General features: G+C 43.6%; 1 protein-coding gene across 2 annotated transcripts in view; it reads left to right on the forward strand.

Moving 5' to 3' along the window:
• Positions 1 to 218: 218 nt before the first annotated feature.
• LOC115040433 (adenylate cyclase 9) overlaps positions 219 to 19,505 on the forward strand; it is a 32,417-nt gene continuing 13,130 nt past the window's right edge. Inside the window, exon 1 of one of the 2 annotated variants that reach the window (XM_029497381.1) lies at positions 219 to 4,289. In XM_029497381.1, coding sequence (XP_029353241.1) covers positions 2,414 to 4,289 — 1,876 coding nt within the window. In that variant the 5' untranslated portion in view covers positions 219 to 2,413. The remainder of the gene's footprint in view (positions 4,290 to 19,505) is intronic. The other variant, XM_029497380.1, reaches the window with a different exon arrangement.

The following is a 19,505-nucleotide window of genomic DNA, read 5'->3' on the forward strand; positions in this document are numbered from 1 at the left end:
CACCGGCCTTCCTGAAAAGGGCCAGAGCGGAAACTGTGTGCGGTGAAAGTGCGTCGAGCCTGACGGGCCGGTCCCGCCAACCCGCACCGCCACAACAGCTGGGGGAGGATTTCCTACCAAGGCACCGCGAAGACGGTGGCGGCCGAGGGGGTGGAGATGTTGCGCCCTCCTGGATAAGGCTGGCAAAAAAAAAAAATCTCCCTTTGCGGGTCTGTTTTTACTCGGCCCCGCAACTCCGGCGGGGAGGCTCACCGGGGGGAGGGGGGAAACCAGCGGCGGACGGAAGAGGACGCACCGCACTGTTGTGTTTGTCGGACACATGCATGCCAGAGAAAAGTAGAGCTATCCAGAGCTGAGGACCCGGCCGGGAGAAGGAGACACTGCAGCCTGGTGTGTGTGTGTGTGTGTCTGTGGGGGGAGCTCTTCACAATCCCACGGATGACATATCCAGAGCCGGGAGGGGGGGTTTCCTTCATTGCTCTGGGGATTTTCTACTTCTTTACTCTTGGGGGAACGCGAGGGGAGGAAATCAAGCCTCAGTTCCAAATAAGCAGAGACTGCTAACTGGGACTCCTCTCCAAACGCAGGAAATACGGCCTGGGAACAAAAAAAAAAAGAAAAGAAAAGTTTGGGATCTTTTGGAAGCAAGAAGGGGGCCTATCGCTGACGTTTCTGCACGCGCTTTACGACTTGATTTTTAAGTATTACCTTTTTTAACGTTATAAACGCTCGTGCTGTTGCACAGAATCGGCTGAGGAGAAGCATCCAAACGTTGCACTCCGTTGTTGTTGTTATTGCAAGAGGTTTTTTTTTTTTCCTGATCATCACTATTTATAGACCAGCCTGTTTCGACCGAGCTGTTCCTCATAGCTGTATGTTTTGCCAACTGCGCGCAACAAGTTGCAGACACTCCCAGCAGAGGCAAACCTACGCTAATTTTGGGCCGCTGGTTGGTATTTTCTGCGCTTCTCTTTTCGGATTAGGAGTCTTTGAATAGCACTCAGCACTCCCCGACCCCCTCTTTGGAAGGCAGAGGCGGAATAAAGGCTGGAGATCCGGAGAGGGAGTTCAGGAAAGGACGGGGCTGGATCCGTGGGAATAGGCCTGCCTGTCAGGCCTCTTATGATCCGATTCTCGGACCGGACAGGGCTCCGAAATAACTCAGCCTGGAATATTTGCAAAGGCCTGCTGGAATTGAGATGGAAGGGGGAATGTATGAGAGGAAGAAATGCAAACCATGAGGACACCGAGCAACACACGAGAAGGGCTGGAACAGAAGTTTAGGTCTCCTAAATCTACTTTTTTTCTTCTTAAATAATAATTACCAGTTTGGCCAAAATTGAAGGTTGGTTTAGTATGTTATGTAAAAGTGTTTAAAGTAAATGCTAAACGAGACCGTTTGTTTTTACCAGAGAGGGCTGATTATCACAGTTTTGGAGTTTTCTTTTTCACATAGTTTAGATGCTTTAAAATGACACATGGTGTCCGCACATTTTAATTCTAGCACTTCTAGCCGCTCATAAAGACTTCAGGCGTGTGTTTTTGTGCGGAGGGGAGGACCGGTGGATTGTCCATTTGTCGTGCATGTTGTGAAGATAAGCGGGACGGTGTAACGTGTGCAGCCACTTGCTGTGCACAGGCTGTGTCTGTACCAGCCCACACACCGAAGCTGTGGACCTGAAGGCTGTTTTCTCACACTAACACACCTATTTCGGAATGAAAAGGAATCTGGGATTTTCTCCTCACGCCGCCTGACTTTGTAATGTCAGTTCCAGTTAAATATTACGCACATCCAGAGGAGGTCACTTCCAGTCATGTAACGTCTGGACAGACTTGATGAAGGTATAACCCCCCCCCCCCCCCTCCCAACCTCCCCCCTCTCCCCCCCCGCCCCAATCCCCTCCAGTTGCATCACTAACCGGTCCTTTCCGAGAAGGATGTTCGGTTCGGGAGGCAGAAAGAGTGATGACATTGTTTTTACTGCAGCTGGAGAGCAAGCCGGGCTCAAACCCAGAGCCTCTTTGGAGAAGGATTCGTGTAATGTGAGTACTGACGCAAACCCGGGCTCGGATAATGAACTGCTCAAGAAAGTGGGACGGCGCGTCTGCTGCGAGTGAGCGTGCAGGCTGCTGTGTGCGTAGCAAAGACGTCTGTGGCGAGCTCAGTATTCATGCAGCGTGATTCCTCCAACACACACCTTTGCTCTCTCTGTCACTCTCTCCCTCCCTCTTCGTGCCACATGTGCACGCACGGCGCGCCCACGCACCGCGTGTCGTTTGCCTGAGCGCCATCAGAGGATAGAACGCTATTTAACCCCCCCACCACCACCACCACCTCCCGCCCCCCCCCCCTTACCACCACCCCCCTTACCACCCCCTTCCCACCCCTACGTTACAGAGTAACACCAGTCAACATGGCCACCGTGCAACATCACCGGCAGCATCTCATGCACGGCACGGAAGTGAGCTGCGACTCCAGCGGGGACGGCGCCGTCACCGTGCGGATAACCAACAGCGCACCACACGTGCATCAGCATGAGGCGCTGAGGGCTGCCAGCAGTGGAGGAGGGGGAGGCTGTGGGGCTGGTAGCAAAGTTAACCCCAACCTCCACAAATACAGCATCTCTTCCAGCTGCAGCTCTGCGGACTCCAGACCTGCCGTGACCTCCGCCTCCAGGGTGCACAGGAAGGCGCCCCCCTTGTTTGAACGCTCTGCTGCACAATGCTGGGACCCCAAGTTCGATTCTCCCATCCTGGAAGAGGCGTGCCAAGAGAGGTGCTTTCCTCAGACTCAGCGGCGCTTCCGTTATGTCCTGTTCTACCTTGCAGTGGCAGCTGTACTCTGGGGGGTGTACTTTGGGGTCAATGGTGCACGCTGCGACCCCGTGACCTTTTTTGCCCCCACTGTGTCCTTTCTGATCCTTCTAGTGCTCCTGTTTTTGTTCACATTCACCCAGGCCTACACAAGACTGTACAACCAAACCACCCTGCTCCTGATAGCGGTCACCTTCGCCATCACCCTAGCTCCACAGATTCAGACTGCTGGTTATACAGAGCTGGAGCGGGCTGGTGGCGGGAATGCCACCGATCTCTTCTCACGCAGAGAAGCACGGCATCCTACCAGTTGCATCTCCCCTGTGGGAACTTTTTCTCTCTGCATGGAGGTTTTGTTGTTGTTATACAGCGTTCTCCATGTACGGTTATATGCTTCAGTTATGCTGGGGCTCCTCTATTCTATATTATTTGAGGCATTAGGATGGCTGCCAATGTTTCAAAGGACTTATGACCCTAATGAATGGGGAACAGGGTTAGGGGCTCCAGCTTCTGGAGACACACTGCGCTGGCTGTGCCCGGCCAAAGCTCTGCTTCACTTGTGCGCTCATGTAATTGGCATCCACCTGTTCATCATGTCAGAGGTGCGTTCTCGCAGCACATTTCTCAAAGTGGGCCAGGCTATCATGCATGGCAAAGACTTAGAAGTGGAGAAGGCCTTGAAGGAACGCATGATCCACTCGGTCATGCCACGTCGAGTCGCAGACGAGCTGATGAAGCAGGGTGATGACGAGGGCGGCGGTGAAAACTCTGGCAAGCGTTACTCGTCCGGTGCTTGCTCTGCGTCAGCTCTCTCAGTTGGTGGAGGTAGTGGTGGAGCTTCACAAGCCCAAAGCGCCACAAGCCCCAAAAGTCACCCTCACAACAACCACAAACGCAAGAAGACTTCCATTCCCCGCGGACAGATAATATTTAGGCCTTTCAACATGAAACGCATGGAACCTGTCAGCATCCTCTTTGCGGACATTGTGGGTTTCACCAAAATGTCTGCCAATAAGTCAGCGCCAGCCTTGGTGGGCCTCCTTAATGACCTGTTTGGGCGCTTTGATCGGCTCTGTGAACTGACGTGTTGTGAGAAGATCAGCACTCTGGGAGACTGCTATTATTGTGTAGCAGGATGTCCTGAGCCGAGACCGGATCACGCCTATTGCTGTGTAGAAATGGGTCTGGGCATGATCCAGGCCATCGAGCAGTTTTGCCAGGAGACATGTGAGACTGTCAGCATGCGTGTTGGTGTCCATACGGGCACCGTCCTGTGCGGGATCCTGGGAATGAAACGCTTCAAGTTCGACGTGTGGTCAAACGATGTCAATCTGGCTAACTTGATGGAGCAGCTGGGTGTGGCGGGTAAGGTCCACCTGTCAGAAGCCACCGCCCGTTTCCTGGATGACCGCTACCAGAGGGAGGATGGTCAAGTGGAAGAGAGAGCTGGGCCGAGCGTGGTGGAGAAACTCAAGGGTAAGTGGCCATTTATTTCTGACTTCTGTATGAATTTTCTTTAGCTGGACTTTCAAAGTCCCTGCACTGATATTGAAAAAGTGTAATGCATCTATAAAAAGAGAATCACTTGTCTTTAACACAGATTACACCTCTTAATAATTTTATTTCTAAACATGCATTTGCCCCCATGTTTCTCTTCATAGCTAAGCGTGGTTGTGATAAGTTGCTCTCTTGACAACATTAAACTTGTCGTAAAATGCTTAAGAGTTCAGCAAAAGCTAAATATAGATGGGAAGACAGAAATGGAGTTCAATCAATTCATAAATGTGCAGGATAAATGCCTACATTTTCTGAACATGGTCATTGGGGTTGAGTGGGGTCATTGCATGCCTAGACAGCACTAAAATATGTTATCTGACCAGTTAGTCCTGTTGAAACAGTCACCCAACCAAAGCAGATCAGACTCCACGATCAAGAGATTAGAGCACCGGGAAAAGAGACGCATCTCGGTTTATTTCAGCGGGATGTCTGTCAACATACAGCTGATAATGGATAACTAGCCATTCATTCCCTGTGATCGTCTTTTAAAAGAGCACAAACCAATTGAAGTAATGTGAGTTATAAATGTATATAGTAGTCAGTACATGCCTTTAATGCCCATTTTGCTCGAGGATGTACGCAGCACAGTGTAAAGGAACACAATTTCCTTAACATATTAGTAATTTTGTACATTTCTGATTATAATTATATATTATTTATATATATATATTTTTTTACCACATTTAAGTATGTTATTGTAGTGAAGCACACTGCCGATTTGTTTTAGAGTTCCACATTTTAATGAGAGTGGGCTTTGAGATTAGAACCTTTAATCCCTGAACACAGCAAATGGGTATTAAAGCCTAGCTACAGACAAATGTTGCATAGTAATACTATAAATGGATAGTTACAGCACAAAGATAATGTAATTAAGTATTCATTGCACTGCTGCACTGCTCGTACTGCAGTTTCCAACTGTTATGGACACATCAGACTGATGTATTTGATGATTTGAGTAGTTCAGCTTAAGCGGAACAAGGTCAGTTTTTCTGCACAGATCAGGTCTTCACCCAGATTTAACACAGTTTTGAGCCACATAAAAATCACTGTAGTCCATTTCAACGTGTATAACCTCTATTGGTTGGTTCCAATTGCTGACTGACTGTGTTTGTGGCTTGTTGTGGTGGTTGGCCCGAATATTGAAGCTAGAGATTTCAGCTGGTAAGAGGAGGGCTGGCCGGCTTTAGTGTTCTGAGGCAGGTATTGTACTGGATTCCACTGGATTAAACAGTTGATCACCATGCTGTGCCCAACTCTTGTAGGGTAGCAATAGTAATGGGATGGTGCAGAGACGAGACAGATACCAGACGCAGCCCGCTAAAATATGTGGAAAGAAATTTGACTTGGCTGTCTGCAACCTGTCCGTGATCTGTGGATCTCGCTCTTTGCTAAGTGGAAAAATGGGAGTTTGTTACACAGACTAACTAACACAGTCCTCTGTACTTGGCACGTACTCAAAAGACATAAATAGCAAGATCTTGCATTTAGAAAGACTCTGAGGTCAGATACAAAAGTGTTGATACCTAAAGCTGAAAAAATGCGACGATTTTCGTGCTTCTTCTGGGTGATAGATTCTTTTCATTACACACACTCTCTCTCTCTCTCTCTCTCTCTCTCTCTCTCTCTCTCTCTCTCTCTCACATCACACACACACTTTCTCAGTCTGTCTCAATACTTTGTGAAAAAGCAGCATCAATAGAGCTAATCTCTTCAGCAGGGAACTCCTTGTGGACCGTCTAATCTTAGGTCTCATGCGAACAGACACTGTCTGTTCTGTTGTCAGGCCTTATGTCAGACTATATTCACACTTGGCTCTGAACGGTGCCATCACTCTCTATTTCCAGACTATGGGGCAGTGACAGAGTGAAATATTGACATGCAGCTTTTATTAGGGAGAGAAATGTGGGAAATAGCACAGGTGCACAGCTTCATGTTGACAGAAAGAAATAATCTGAGCAGTTAACTTAGTTTATTACAGGTTTTTGGAGATAAATTGACATTCTTGCTTTGAATGAAATTACCGTGTCAGCTCTGCTTGAGAGAAACAAACTATCAGAATCAACTGATCAATGATCGAACTTGTGTTTTGCAAAGGAAACAGATTTTTCACAGTACCAGGAAACCTTGTGTTTTTCTTTTTAAGACGTCGTTGTCAACTCCATTGTCTGTGAAGTTTGTAAGTTACAGTCTGCACGTAGCCTATCCCATCAACTGCCTATCAGGTCACTTCTCTTCTCCCTTTCATTTCAAACTCCCAAACAGCACTCAGGACCTGGACAACTGATTAATAAACTGATTGATAAACTGAATAATTGAATGCATTTGAAATTCTTCTCATTTTTAATTTATCTCTCCTCCCTTCCCACTGTCTGTCCTTTCTCTCTTTCCCAGTCACATTCCATATCGCTCCCTCGCCCAGTCCTTATCCCCACTGTGTTATCACATTCGTTGCCCCAGACTCTCACCTGTCAGCCAGACCAGTGCATGTGGTCTGTTGTGTAACGCTGTTTTAGCGCTGTCTGTCTGTCCTTAGTTGAAGCTTTGCTCTCGATCCCCCAGCAGGCTCAACGATTCACCTCAGATAACACACTTTCTGAACACCCAGCTCTCCTTTACACAGGAATTGAGCAAACTAAGCTTTGTTTGACCATGAGCGTTGCCAGCTAGTGAGATGCTGTAGCTTTCAAGTAGTTGTGCCAGAAATGTACACTTTGGTGATACATATAATGGATTGTGTGGTATGACAATCTCCCCAACACAGTGCAGCACACGGAAGGGATAAGTTATATCTCTGTTGGCAAAAGCATTAATTCTGCAGGTATGCAAGGAGGCGTTTAAATATGAGACAAAATAAATATTTTCAAGGCTCGCAGTGCTACAGATGTCGATGAGGGGCATTTGGAAAAAAAAAAACAAAAAACGAAAGGGGACTAAATCTTCCAAACTATTACTGTTATTACTGCACTTAGATTAAGTTTATCTGTTTATCTGAAGACACAGGCACTGGTCCTTACCAGCAACAATAGACATGTAGATGATAGCAGGCATTACTAAGAAGTCATGACAGATGTAAATTGACACAATTAAATTCTTATTGCGGTTGTTGCTTCTGTTATTGCTAGGCAACCTGGACATGTTTGCATGCCATACTCAGGTAATTTCATTAATTTGCAATTTATTTTCAGTGTCTGGCTTTTCTAACCGACTTCTTGTTTATATGCAGCACTTTTAAGAAACACTCAGGGAACAGAATAAATGTACCACGCTGTTCACACACCACGGATATCGTAGGCAGCTACCTGTTAAAAGTGAGAGAATTTTCTGTGGCAGTCCAGCAACAGCTGCCCTTTTCACTGAAGGTGCTGTTAGTTTTGTTGTTTGAATGGACAGCAATAGTCATGCTCCCCAGCACCTTCAGGCAAAGCGCTGTTGGCGACAAATTACAGCCAGTGAGAACGAAACACACAGTGTGAGGGCCAGCTGAGGGTTGAAAATGTTTTGCTTTTTTGTGTATCCCAAACTGCTCTCACCTATAATCTTCTCTTTTTCTTCGAGCGCTTGTTTATCGCTGACATTAATTTTGGAAGAAAATAACAACAATCTCATCAGGGAGTCCTCCTACTGAAAAAGCTTTTAATATGTGACCCACTAGCCTGTCAACCATTTTCTGTAATCTGAGGACTTTGAAAATCATTTGGTGTTTACATGGCATTAGTCGACAAAGCTAAATGTGTTCCATGAAGTCATTAAGAGTTCACTAATAGGTCGACAAATGCACAGTCATTACTGGATCACTCTGATACATGTCTTTCAACAAGTCACATTCACTCCCTTAGACCACTCACTTTATCCTCCAGTGTTATTTCTTTGGTTGTCACACTCTTTTGCTGCCTTCACCTCCCACATCTTTGTGAACTTTTCATCAGAAGACATCAGGAGTTTTCCCTCCTCATTGGTCAGATGATGGTTTTGGCTCTTCACCTTTTTTCACAGCAATCACTGGATTTTCCTGTGCTGCCTTCACTTGTGTCACTGGTTGCTCCCAGTCCCCCTGCCGATTCTCATTTGTTTCTAGCATAGAGGCACAATTGTATTTCACTGCAGGTGGTGCAGGTGGTGACAGCAGTTTTCTGATCATGATGTCATGTCTGTATCTTCCATGTTGATGCCTTTTTGAATCCCATCGTTTGCTGCTGCTGTTTTTTTTTTTTTTTTTTTTTTTTTTTTTAAAGAAACATCTGCAGACTCAAGGTTTAGATCCTGAGCTGTTCTCATGGTGTGGTCTCAAGGCACTTTGTGTGTACATGTTTGTGTGTGGTGCATGTCTGCATGCATCACGCATTCCAGTGCAGTTTGTTGCGTTAAGAAGTCCATGGCCTCAGGCTGCCTAATCTGTGCTAAATCACACGTGTCACCTAAATATGCAGCAGCAAATGGCAGATCCTTAATCATAACCAGACCAATCTCAGTGGATCATGCCCTTTGTTCTCTAGATTTGTTGTCTGTTTTCCTGTGAAGGTGTTTGTAACAGTTTTTTCAAACCTCAGTGACGTGGCTCATTTTGCTGTATTTATTTTTTTATTACAGCAAAATGTGCTTTGGTATTGAAATGTCAGTAGTGTAATTGGTTTGCAAATCCCTTTCTGCTGACTAAGGACAGGGAAAATCTTCTTTTCTTCTGCCATGGAGCTCTGTAGATTGACAGAACGTATCAGTAGTTCATTGACGCTGATCTAAACACCATGTTTCATTGAAATACATTAATGAGTTTTTGTGAAAATCAGACTTCAAAGAACTAGCTCAGTAGAGGAATTTATCCGATGGCAATGTTCTCCTTTTTCTCTCATGTCATGTGCAATGTCTACAATTTGTATTTACTTATTTATTTATGTTTTTGAGAAAGTTTGCTATCTGTTTCCTTTTCAGCACTGCTCTGCTTTATATTGTCCATATCAGGCCCTTTTCACAGATATTTGACACGCCACAGAAGGAAAAGCACTGGTTTATATAAAAAAATTAATGATGACTGAGTTCCATTTAGCTGCTTCAGGGTCCTGGCATGGTTCATGCTGACTCACTGTCACACTGTCATGGCTTTCTAGGACACTTAAAAAGAAGAAATCCAGTGTTAATTTATTACACCTTTGCTTTTCCTATTAGGACAACTCTAAAATTTCCACTGGATCTTCCACTGGATTGATTAACTGATGAGCAGAACATTCTTTCTTCATAAAATGAATAATCATTTAAGATTATTTTTTGACCAACATAGTCCCCCATCCATTCATCCATCCATCCATCTTCTACTGCTTTTCCGTTTCTGGGTCGTGGGAACATTTATATTAATTGTTGCAACTGTTGCATAAAAGCAATATCACATATTGCTTAAGTAACAAAAATAAACAGTGTCCTTGCACACTGTGAAGCTCATGTCAAGCTCGGTCCTCCTGGGCATTCAGTAAATAGGGCCCTATAAAATCCACGATCATGAATGAATGAATGAATGAATGAACTTGAGCGTAGTGGTTGCAGTTGGTTAATTGGTGACTTGATGTAAATGCATGTGGTGACCTGAGCAGCATGGTGGTGTAGTGGCTAACGCTGACACGAATGGGCTACAGCAAAGAACAGTGGACTGGACCAGACCAGAGACCGGACCCATGCAGAGAGTAGAAACTAGACCAGATCAGACCACACTAGACGAGACGAGAGACTGGGCCCCTCCTCAGGATCCACTTTTTTCGGAATCAAAAGGAACGTATATGTCGGGAAAATTCTCAGAGGGGGTCACTAATAATGCACGCCCCCCACCAGTGAAGCGGCCGTCTGAGTGCCAAGTCAAACGAGAGTCACTCATTGAGCTCAACACAAAGAGGTCGACTATCATGTACTTCAATGGAGCTGTCAGTAATTGGTGGAAAACCAAAGAGCATGGTGATAGAAGAAATTAAAAAGTTGATATTTCCACCAAAGTTGTGGGACGTGCATTTCATTGTTTTATTGTTATGTTTTTGCTTAAATGTGTGGAAGCATTAAAGTTAGCAGTTATAACTGAAGAAAAGAAAACTTAAAGCACTGTCTCAGGGTTAATTTGTGCAAAATGCTAAAAACCGTAAAAACCAAAAACAAACAAACAAACAAAAAAAAACTAATATGGGAAAAATTAAAACGGAATTTGGGAAAAAATAAAACGGATTTAATAGGTCAAAAACCAAAATGAGGACATGGCTGGTTGAATCTCTCATTCCTTCATTATTATAGTTTCCTCCTTGTTTTTGTGCATGCTTATGTTATAGAACCGGATCTGTGGTGACGTCAGGATGTCCCACATACAAAATGGAGGCAGTTTTATTTTTTAAAATCAATTTTGGTACATTTTAAATCGATTCTGAATCGTAGTAAATGAGAATTGCGATTCTTCTATGATTGTTTTTGTTTTGTTTTTTTTTGGCCCACCCCTAGTTACGTTTTGATTCATGCTGCATTTCTCTGTACACTCTGTGTAATGTGTGTTTGATGCTCTACTTGAAGTTGAGAAGAGACGGTTGTCCTGATGTGCGATAACAAAAAGAAGAATGCTGTCAAGTAGCATCCGAGTTGAACATGTGCAACTACAGAGAGAGAAGATGGAGGCTGAGATTTATTTCTAAAGGGAAAAAGAGAGTGGCTCATACATTCTGAATGTTATAGTGGGTAGTGATCTTACCCCAAGTATTTGGGTGCTATACACACATATAATATGTGAGGAGTGAAAGCCCTTTTCTCTCTTCCAATATTGTATTAGGTATTCTATTATCATTAATGTTGTGTGTTTGTTCCACAGACTAAAAGGATGATGTAGAACTGACTAAATCATAATTAGCTAGCAAAAGCAGCATAATATAAGAGGACGCCAAAAGCTCTGATAATTGGGGCTTTTGGCTTTTACAATCCAGTTGCTCTCTCTTTGTTTGATCTTTAAATTGCGTGGAAAAACACTTTGTCACACTTCTTCATCTCCCTCCCTTAATGAATCTGTAGTAATGTTTGTCACTCTGTCTCCCACACAGCCATCTAATCAACTTTCTTTCATTAATCCATAACACATATTTCATGTCATTCCTATTGCTCAAGAATGTGTTGAGTCAACTGTGTATGTGTGTGTGTGTTCAGTGCTGATAAGCATGCCCAGCCCTGTCCTAGTCTGATCGGAGATGTGTAGCGTGTAGACACACACACACACACACTCTTAACGAGACTTTACAGGAAGTTTTCTGTTCATGCAATGCACTGTGCTATTTCTGGTACAGCTCTGAGTTTATTTCTGTAATTAACTGAATTCCAAACCGCGGAGTCATGTGCTCATATTATTTTAATCGCTTTACAGGTCTGTCCAGGTGCGTGTGCGTTTGTGTGCGAGAGCCCGAAGGTTGGTCCAATGGGCCGATTATTTACAGTGTTACCTGTATTTAACAGACACTGTTATCGCAGTATTACCACGTAATGAGGAATGCGACCTTTTACAACTAGATTCACCCACTACCTGGTCTCAGTTGTTGACGCACACACACAAACAACCATTATCATGCGCATACACACTTATGTAGCACAAAGAGGCCCCCATGCCCAGGGTTCAAACTGAGTGACAACAGTGCCGACCACCTTACCACTGCACCGCCCCTGTTGCTAACAAAATGTGTGTTGTGAAAACACCCATAAAATATTTGATCACGGAATGATACAACACAAATGAAAATTCAATGTTCATACCAGTGTTGGCTTTTCTGGCAAAATGCATTTCGATTCATAGCAGCCCGCTCAGCTTCACAGTCAGTGTAGAGAGAGAGGGATAACATTCATCAAGGCATTGGGACCGGTTTTAGCTGCGGAACCTGTGGCTCTGGGGTAAGCAGCCGCTTGGCAACCAAAAGTGGATCTTTTTTTAAAGTTCTGTTGTGCTATTGCATGTTATTTTGGGATGGTTTTTGCGATGTTGAGTCGTACATTAGCATTAGCATTACCACTTATAAAACTCTGGAAAATCCTGATATTTCACTTCCTGTGAACAAAGGCCTAACTGTCACGCCTGCCAAACTGTTACTAATTGACCTACTCACACAGAATGCATAACTCCCAACATAGCAGAGGTCAAAAAATGTAATGTGTTTTTGTGCTTGTGTGTGTGTCTGCATGTCTCCAACTTGGCTTGAGGCTTTCTGTAAACTTTCAATTTGAGTTTGTAGTCATAGGACCACACATATATCTGTGGCACATTGTTTTCCCTTTATTCCATAGGTCTGTGCGTCTGTATATGTGTTTAACATAACATCAAGATTTTAAATTCCACTTTTGTGACAGCTGGTTGCGTTAGTCTGGTAGCAGAACTTGTTTGTCTCTCTGGACGTTGTGTTAATTTTTGACAATAGTGGAGAAGGCCTGTCTACACAATGTGTGTGTAATTTGATCAGGAGTCACAATCTGCAGTGAGGGGAGTTGTCTGTTTACCAAAGGATCTTTCTTTCTAGGTGTACCCACTTTTCCTGCCTTACATCCGACAGTAATTGTAGTGGATTTAGTTAGAGATGGAGAGCAGTATATGACTGCTTAAAATAGATGCTGTCATTCCATTGTGTGCTGGTCTGTTGAGTTGAAGCTTGTGGAGAAACCAGCACGTCTACCTGTACTTTGGTGGATTCCTCTATCAAAGCGTTGCAATTGAATGTTGATGGGAAGATGTGAGACTCGAAGTAACCACAAAATATCATAAAATAAAAAGAAAAACCCAAACAGGTAATTTTCTGACAATAAAGTTTTAGATGTGCTTCATCAATATCTGATTTACCTTAAAAACAAAAAAAAAAACTAAACATGCACTGTCCCTCAAAACTGGTATCAGTCAAGTTCTACCATAAAAAGCATGCAATGCTCTGTTCCCTGGTGGTCTGAGGAAAGAAAGATTTGTGTGACATTAGAGGGAAGAAGAGAGAAGGTCAGGAAAGGGAGAAGAGGGGAGAAGAAAGAACCGTTTCCCAAGGATTTCCCACAGTCCAGCTGAGGGTAGTGGGGGAGGTGTGTGTGTGCATCTGTGTGCGACGAAGGGCATCATGAATATGTGCCATACAACAGAATGAATCATGAATCAATGAATCCCATGCAACTACTGCGTTGCTCAAATGAAGCTTTGGAGATTTTGCACATTCATCTTTCACCGGAAAGATGAAAGATTCACAGGGAAAATTTTTTATTGGGCAATAAGGCCTTATAAGGAGAATAAACATCTGTCAACCGGCTGCATGTGTGCATTTTAATATCATATACTGTTAACCAGCCAGTTCGTGTAGAGTTAATATGTGGCCAAGTGTGTGAACATGCATAAAACGAAGTGAAATGCCCGTCGTCATCAGTGTCCCCTTTGCAGCAGGACCAAGGTTGGTTTTCCTGCTCAAGGACTGTCCTCCGGCGCTGAGCGACAGAGTCAATGGTAGAATCACAGAGCCTCATATGTCTTGTTAACAGCTGTGGGCGTGTTTGTAGTGTGTTTTTCATTAGTGACACAGTCACACTTGAGTGCGTCACTGCTTCTGTCAAACCATGTCACACACACCTACACACAAACACACACACACACACAAAATATTGTAGGAGTTACAGAGAAAAGAGATAGTGGATTTTATAAAGAACATATGTATTCTCTGACCTTTTCTACTTTATGAGATGAATGAGCAGCATGAGGACGGAGAGCTGGCCCAAATCCAAACCAACTTTTTGTTTTTTGGTTTAGGTTCCCCTCTCGTTTCTGAATCCTGGCTCCTGGCTGTCATGTAATCTTGAGCACAAGAACCCTGAACAAACAGCTCTACTTTCAGATTAACAGCTTTACAGCTATAAATCAGTAAATGGTGTGGTGCTCATCGTGTCTCTTGGAGTTGGTGTCAGTTAGAACCAGGTCTGGATACCCTGAGAGGGAGAGAGCAAGAACTCCCCAAGCCGAAATGATGGCATAAAAGAGGGGAGGGGGAAGGGATGGATGGGAGGGAGGAATGGGAGGGTATGTGAAGGAGGATCGTGTGAGAGCCTCATCCCTCGGTTCCATCGGCGTGTCCAAATATGGAGGCATGGGCTATTGCATGAGGCCAGCAGTCAAGACCCACCACCGACCAGGGAGAAACCCAGAGGGTGGGGGGCGGAGGAGCGGTGGAAGAAAGGGAGAGGATGATGGCTGAAAGATGAGAGGACCAGACAGCAGAGACAACAAAGAGTAGCTAGACATGGTCGTAGTGAGAGGTAGCAAGAGATATGAGTAGCCAAGGTTGAACGCGAAGGTTAGAGATAGAGATGAGTAAAGTTGAACAGTTGGAAAGCCAAGTTTGCAAAAAGGGAAAACAAGATGAAGCGTATTTTTAGTGCTGAAGTTTTCTGCACTGTTCCACGCAGCGTGATGAAAGTGAAGAATGGGAGAAAAGGTTAGATGGAACTCTAAGAGAAGAGGGGAAGATCAGCACCTAGCATGTCTGCTTTCTCCTTCTCCTCAACAGCTTCGGCTCCGAGCTCAACTGCTGCTTTGATGGCTAATTGGTATGAATAAATGTCGAAGCGTCTCTCTTTGTCTCCCTCTGTCTCTCACACTGACGCACGTTCACTTTTCTGTGTGTGGGACCAGAGGGGAGCTGGTGACCTTTGGGTCACTGGGGATGGTTTTGATCATGTGGTTGGAAGCCACCATAAGGTCGAAGGTCATTTGTCAGGAAGTGCAGAGCCTGGTTTCGGACAGCCCTCTGGGGATTATCTGAAATGTCAGCTCTCAGTCTAAAACGTTCATGCAGACCCTCAGCAGAGGGACTGCTGATCAGGGCAGTGTGTCTTATATAACCTGGTTACACCAAACATACTAGCTGTAAGAAAGTTTTTAACAAAGGTGAAGCCACTGAAACAGCCAATTAATGCCTTTTTACAGCTCCAGACAAGCTCGTTTTTCTGTTTGGAGGGTCATCACATCACCCACATGATTTGTAGAACTTATTTTATGGCATCAGCTCACAGGCCTGAGCCCAGTGTAGCCGTGCTGTTTCTGCTTTGCACGTCAGGTTTACAGTGTTTTGGTCTTGAAATGGGCTAGAGTCAGCAGGTTCACTCAGGTGTTGTGTTTACATCAAAGGGTTAGCACACTTATAGATAAATAGTGCTTAGCAAATAAATAACTGTCAGCTGCAGAATCATTTGACCTGGGAGGGCAAGCCAGTTGTGTCATTTTCCATTGCAGATGTGCCATGAAAGGCTGCAACTAACAGCAATTTCCTCTGTCAAGTCATAGTTGTTTTTTTTTTTCTTCTTTTTTTTGTCAGCCCCCCAAAATATTCTTTTACAGTGGTTGTGATAAACACCGCAAATACTTGAATATCAGAAGCAGGTGGCAGCAAACCTTTGACATTTTTTCAAAAGAAATGACTTGAATGTTTATGTTAGTTCATTCATTGACCTGTCATTTCATCACTAGTGCTCTGTGTTCTGTGTGTCAGCGTTAGGAAGGTTGAAGTGTGTCAGTCATACATTCATCATCTGAAAGAGCGAGTGTGTACTTGTGTGTCCACAGTGCGCACAGCCTTAGGACGTGCATGTGGAATTTGACAGTTCAGCTATGCTTCCTATTCCCTGCTCTGTCCATTCATTCATCCGTCCATTCATTGATTCATGTGTTCACACTTGTAGTCCTCTGAAAGTGACCATGCAGTGTGTCTGTACAGATGCATATAGAGGGAATAATTTAATACTGGAAGCGATCACATTGCAGGATGAGTCATGGACATAGTAAATGGCAGGTTTGGGTGTGCGTGCGTGCTGCTGTCCTTTCAGATACATCATTCATCCAATATTTTTCATGCAGACAGATGCTTCATGTTTCTGGGGTCTTGTTTGTAAAGACCGTTGGGTGAATGTGGGTCGTAAATAAACTCACACACGACCACGGTACTCAGATTTTCAGATTATTTTATTTATATTAGTTTGCACATGCAACTTGGCAAATAATTCACACAGATAGCAAAAAGTTTGATGAGTATTAATATGGTGTATCTTTTTTACGTGCCATTCGCAGTCACCAAATTTCAGCCCAGTTGATAGTTATGGGAGAGTGGATTTATTTATTTATTTTTTTTTGGGGGGACATAGTTCACTAGCATACATTAAATGAGAGAGGAGAAATCTGCTGGAATGAAATGACATCCTGCAGTCTCATTTTTTTCCCAGGGTACTTTTAAATGCCAATAGTAGCGTTCATACCATACTAAATTGAACCCACATCTTTGTGATGCTGTGATGAACTCATTTGGTTTGACTTTGACAACACGCATCAGCCAAGTTTTGTTTGCTCCCAGCCAGGGTTTAACACAAGCTTTTACTTTTGCTCTTTCTTTTAGAAGATGTGACTGAATGCATCTTCATTTGACATATTGTAATTTGTTAAGTTGGTGTTGTTCGTTAAGGTAATTATACATAATTTTATGTAGTTCTGTGGTTTAGCAGTTATCTGTGTCTAACTACAGGTGCAGACGGTTTGCTGAATTGCATCAAACTTAGACTCTATCTGGTGTAACGACTTCATGAATACAGCAGAGGCATGTCGGTGTTATTGTTGTTGTTGTAGTAAATGCACTTGGACGAACCCTCCCTCCTCCGGCCAGCTGGTCTAAATCAATAAAAACCATTGAGCTACATTGAAACGTTGAGTGCTGGTGTCAGTTTCTTTCAAGGAGTGCTGCTTTTACAGAGCCTGGAGAAGATCAATACACAAACACAAACACATGCATAGTCACACACTCACGCCTGCTAAAGTGTGTTCTAATGACTTCTGCTGCAAAGACTAATTTGTAAAGTATTAGCTTTGTTGTGCCTTCGAGCTTGGATAAACATACACAAGTTGCATGCGGCTGTTTGTCTAGAAATAAGTTGACTAGTTAGTTAATATGTTTGCACTCAAGCATATCCACATGAACCTACTATGCACTCTTATATTGGAAGAATAAATTCCTTTACCATCCCTTAGTCAGGCATTTCAATGCCCTCACAATTCAAGACCTGTTTCAGCATTTCCAGTAGGCTGTTGATAAAGTTAGAAAGATGAAATGGAAGTAGACAAGGAATGTGGATTATGTGAGGCATGTTACACTCAGTGACCTTCAAAGTACTCTCCGTCTCTTCCTCCCCCTTGCCGTCTCTACGTCGTTTGCCACTTTGCTTTCGCAGTCTCCTCTAGCCGTTTCTCTGACTCATTAGCGTTTGCTTCTCATGTTGAGCACATGCTAAAGTAAAGTAAAAAAAAAAATAAATAAAATAAAAAAAAAGCAAATACCTCTACATCTGTCGCTATAAATCTTTCAGGCCCTGATTGACACCAAACATATGAAAAAAAAATAAATAAATAAAAATTAAATGGAGACATCCAATCCAATCTCAGCCAACTGCAAACTTAGAACAAGGCCACTTCCAAAGTCTGTGATTTATCCATTAGACATTTATGAAGGTCAGTAACTAGACACAGACCTGTCAGTGGGCTGTGTCTGTTGGACTGTGGGAGATTTTACTTTTGATATGCAGCTACTAGATCCCTCACATTTTGATGTTGCAGTTGGAAAATCACAGGTGTAAATAATAAAATGAATGATGGCTTAATTCCATTTAGCTGCTTCAGTTAAAGGTCCCGCTATTGTTCATGCTGGTTTACTGCAGCAGTGCTATGACTATCTGAGATACTTAAATTGAATAGAGGCATTTGAGCTCAAGACCTAGCTTCCAAGACAAACTTAGTAGGAAGCAAAATATTTTCTTTACTTATGTAATAAAAATGATAATTTACTGACCTTATAGTTAAAGATAATTTTGGGTATTCGTGACCAATTCAGCATAGCATAGTTTTCTTTGAGCCAACCTCCAGGAATGAGGGTGACTAGTTAACAGTAATAAATAAAATAGAACTAAAGAGAATGAGAAAGAAACCGATGAGCCTTCATGATTCACTTCAAAACTCTATGTTTCACTTGTCAGACAGAAGGCCCTGCTAACTGACAGAGCACTTACCTCTTCTCTTGGAGCTAATGGACAGCGAAGAATAGGAACGAACCTTTGCGTGACAGTGTATGTTTCTGTGTTTGCATGTGTGTTGGGTTCGACATCTCATAAACGGCCTTTGTCACTTGTTTGGCAATGAGCTCAGCCTGTGAGTTAGGACTGTTGCTGCCCTCGAGGCTCAGGACATCTGCCAAGTCTACATTGTCTCAGAGCCTGCAACGAAAACACACAGAGCCTCCAGACGCCCAGGATAAGTTCGTTGTTAGTTACGTATTCATGGCTAATTTTCTTACAGAAACAAGGAAGCTGGGAAAAAAATTGTGGTGAAACTCAAATTCTGTTCATTGGTTCCACAGTAGCTTAGTTACCCTGCTGCACCTCCAAACCTCCAGTGTGTATCCTGGGTTTAGTTGAAGTAGTTAATCTGATTGATTTGTTTTACACTAACATGCTAAAAAGTGAAAATGTATAGATAAAGGAGGAAAAGGAGCAACCCCTGTATCTATACAAACATACAGTATAAACACACCTACAGACTGACACACGTGCTTAATCAAACCAGTCACAATTTCAGAGGCTCACACAACATTGCATACACCGATCAGCCATGACATTATGACCCCTGACAAGTGAAGAGAATAAGTTTTTATTGTGTGGTTACCATGTCACCTGTCAGTGGATGGGCTATGTAAGGCATCCAGTGGACATTTTGTCCTGATGTGTTGGAAGCAGGAAAAGCTGGAATAAGTGAAAAGGAACTACAGTCAGAATATCTCAGAATTCTTCAGGAAAATCGCACACAACAGTGAGCGAGGCCTGGATTGGTTTATCTTGAAAACTCACCTGTGCAAAACAATCTGTGCCCTTGGAGCAGGGATACCAAATGAAGGACTTTCCTTTTCTGAGTATAGATGAACCTAATAATGAAATGTAAGACGAGAAATCATTTTGAAGCAGGGAGACGATGCAGACTGTTTACGTCCTGGGGTCGCCGCTCCAGTCATCACTGTGCTAAAAAGGTTGCCATCTTTAGCTGTTTGAACAAAGAGGTCAGCTAGCCAGGTTACTGTGTGTTTGGTCAGGCTGATACCAGCT

The sequence above is a fragment of the Echeneis naucrates genome, chromosome 1 (genome assembly GCF_900963305.1).
Source record: "Echeneis naucrates chromosome 1, fEcheNa1.1, whole genome shotgun sequence".
Classification (NCBI taxonomy): domain Eukaryota; kingdom Metazoa; phylum Chordata; class Actinopteri; order Carangiformes; family Echeneidae; genus Echeneis; species Echeneis naucrates.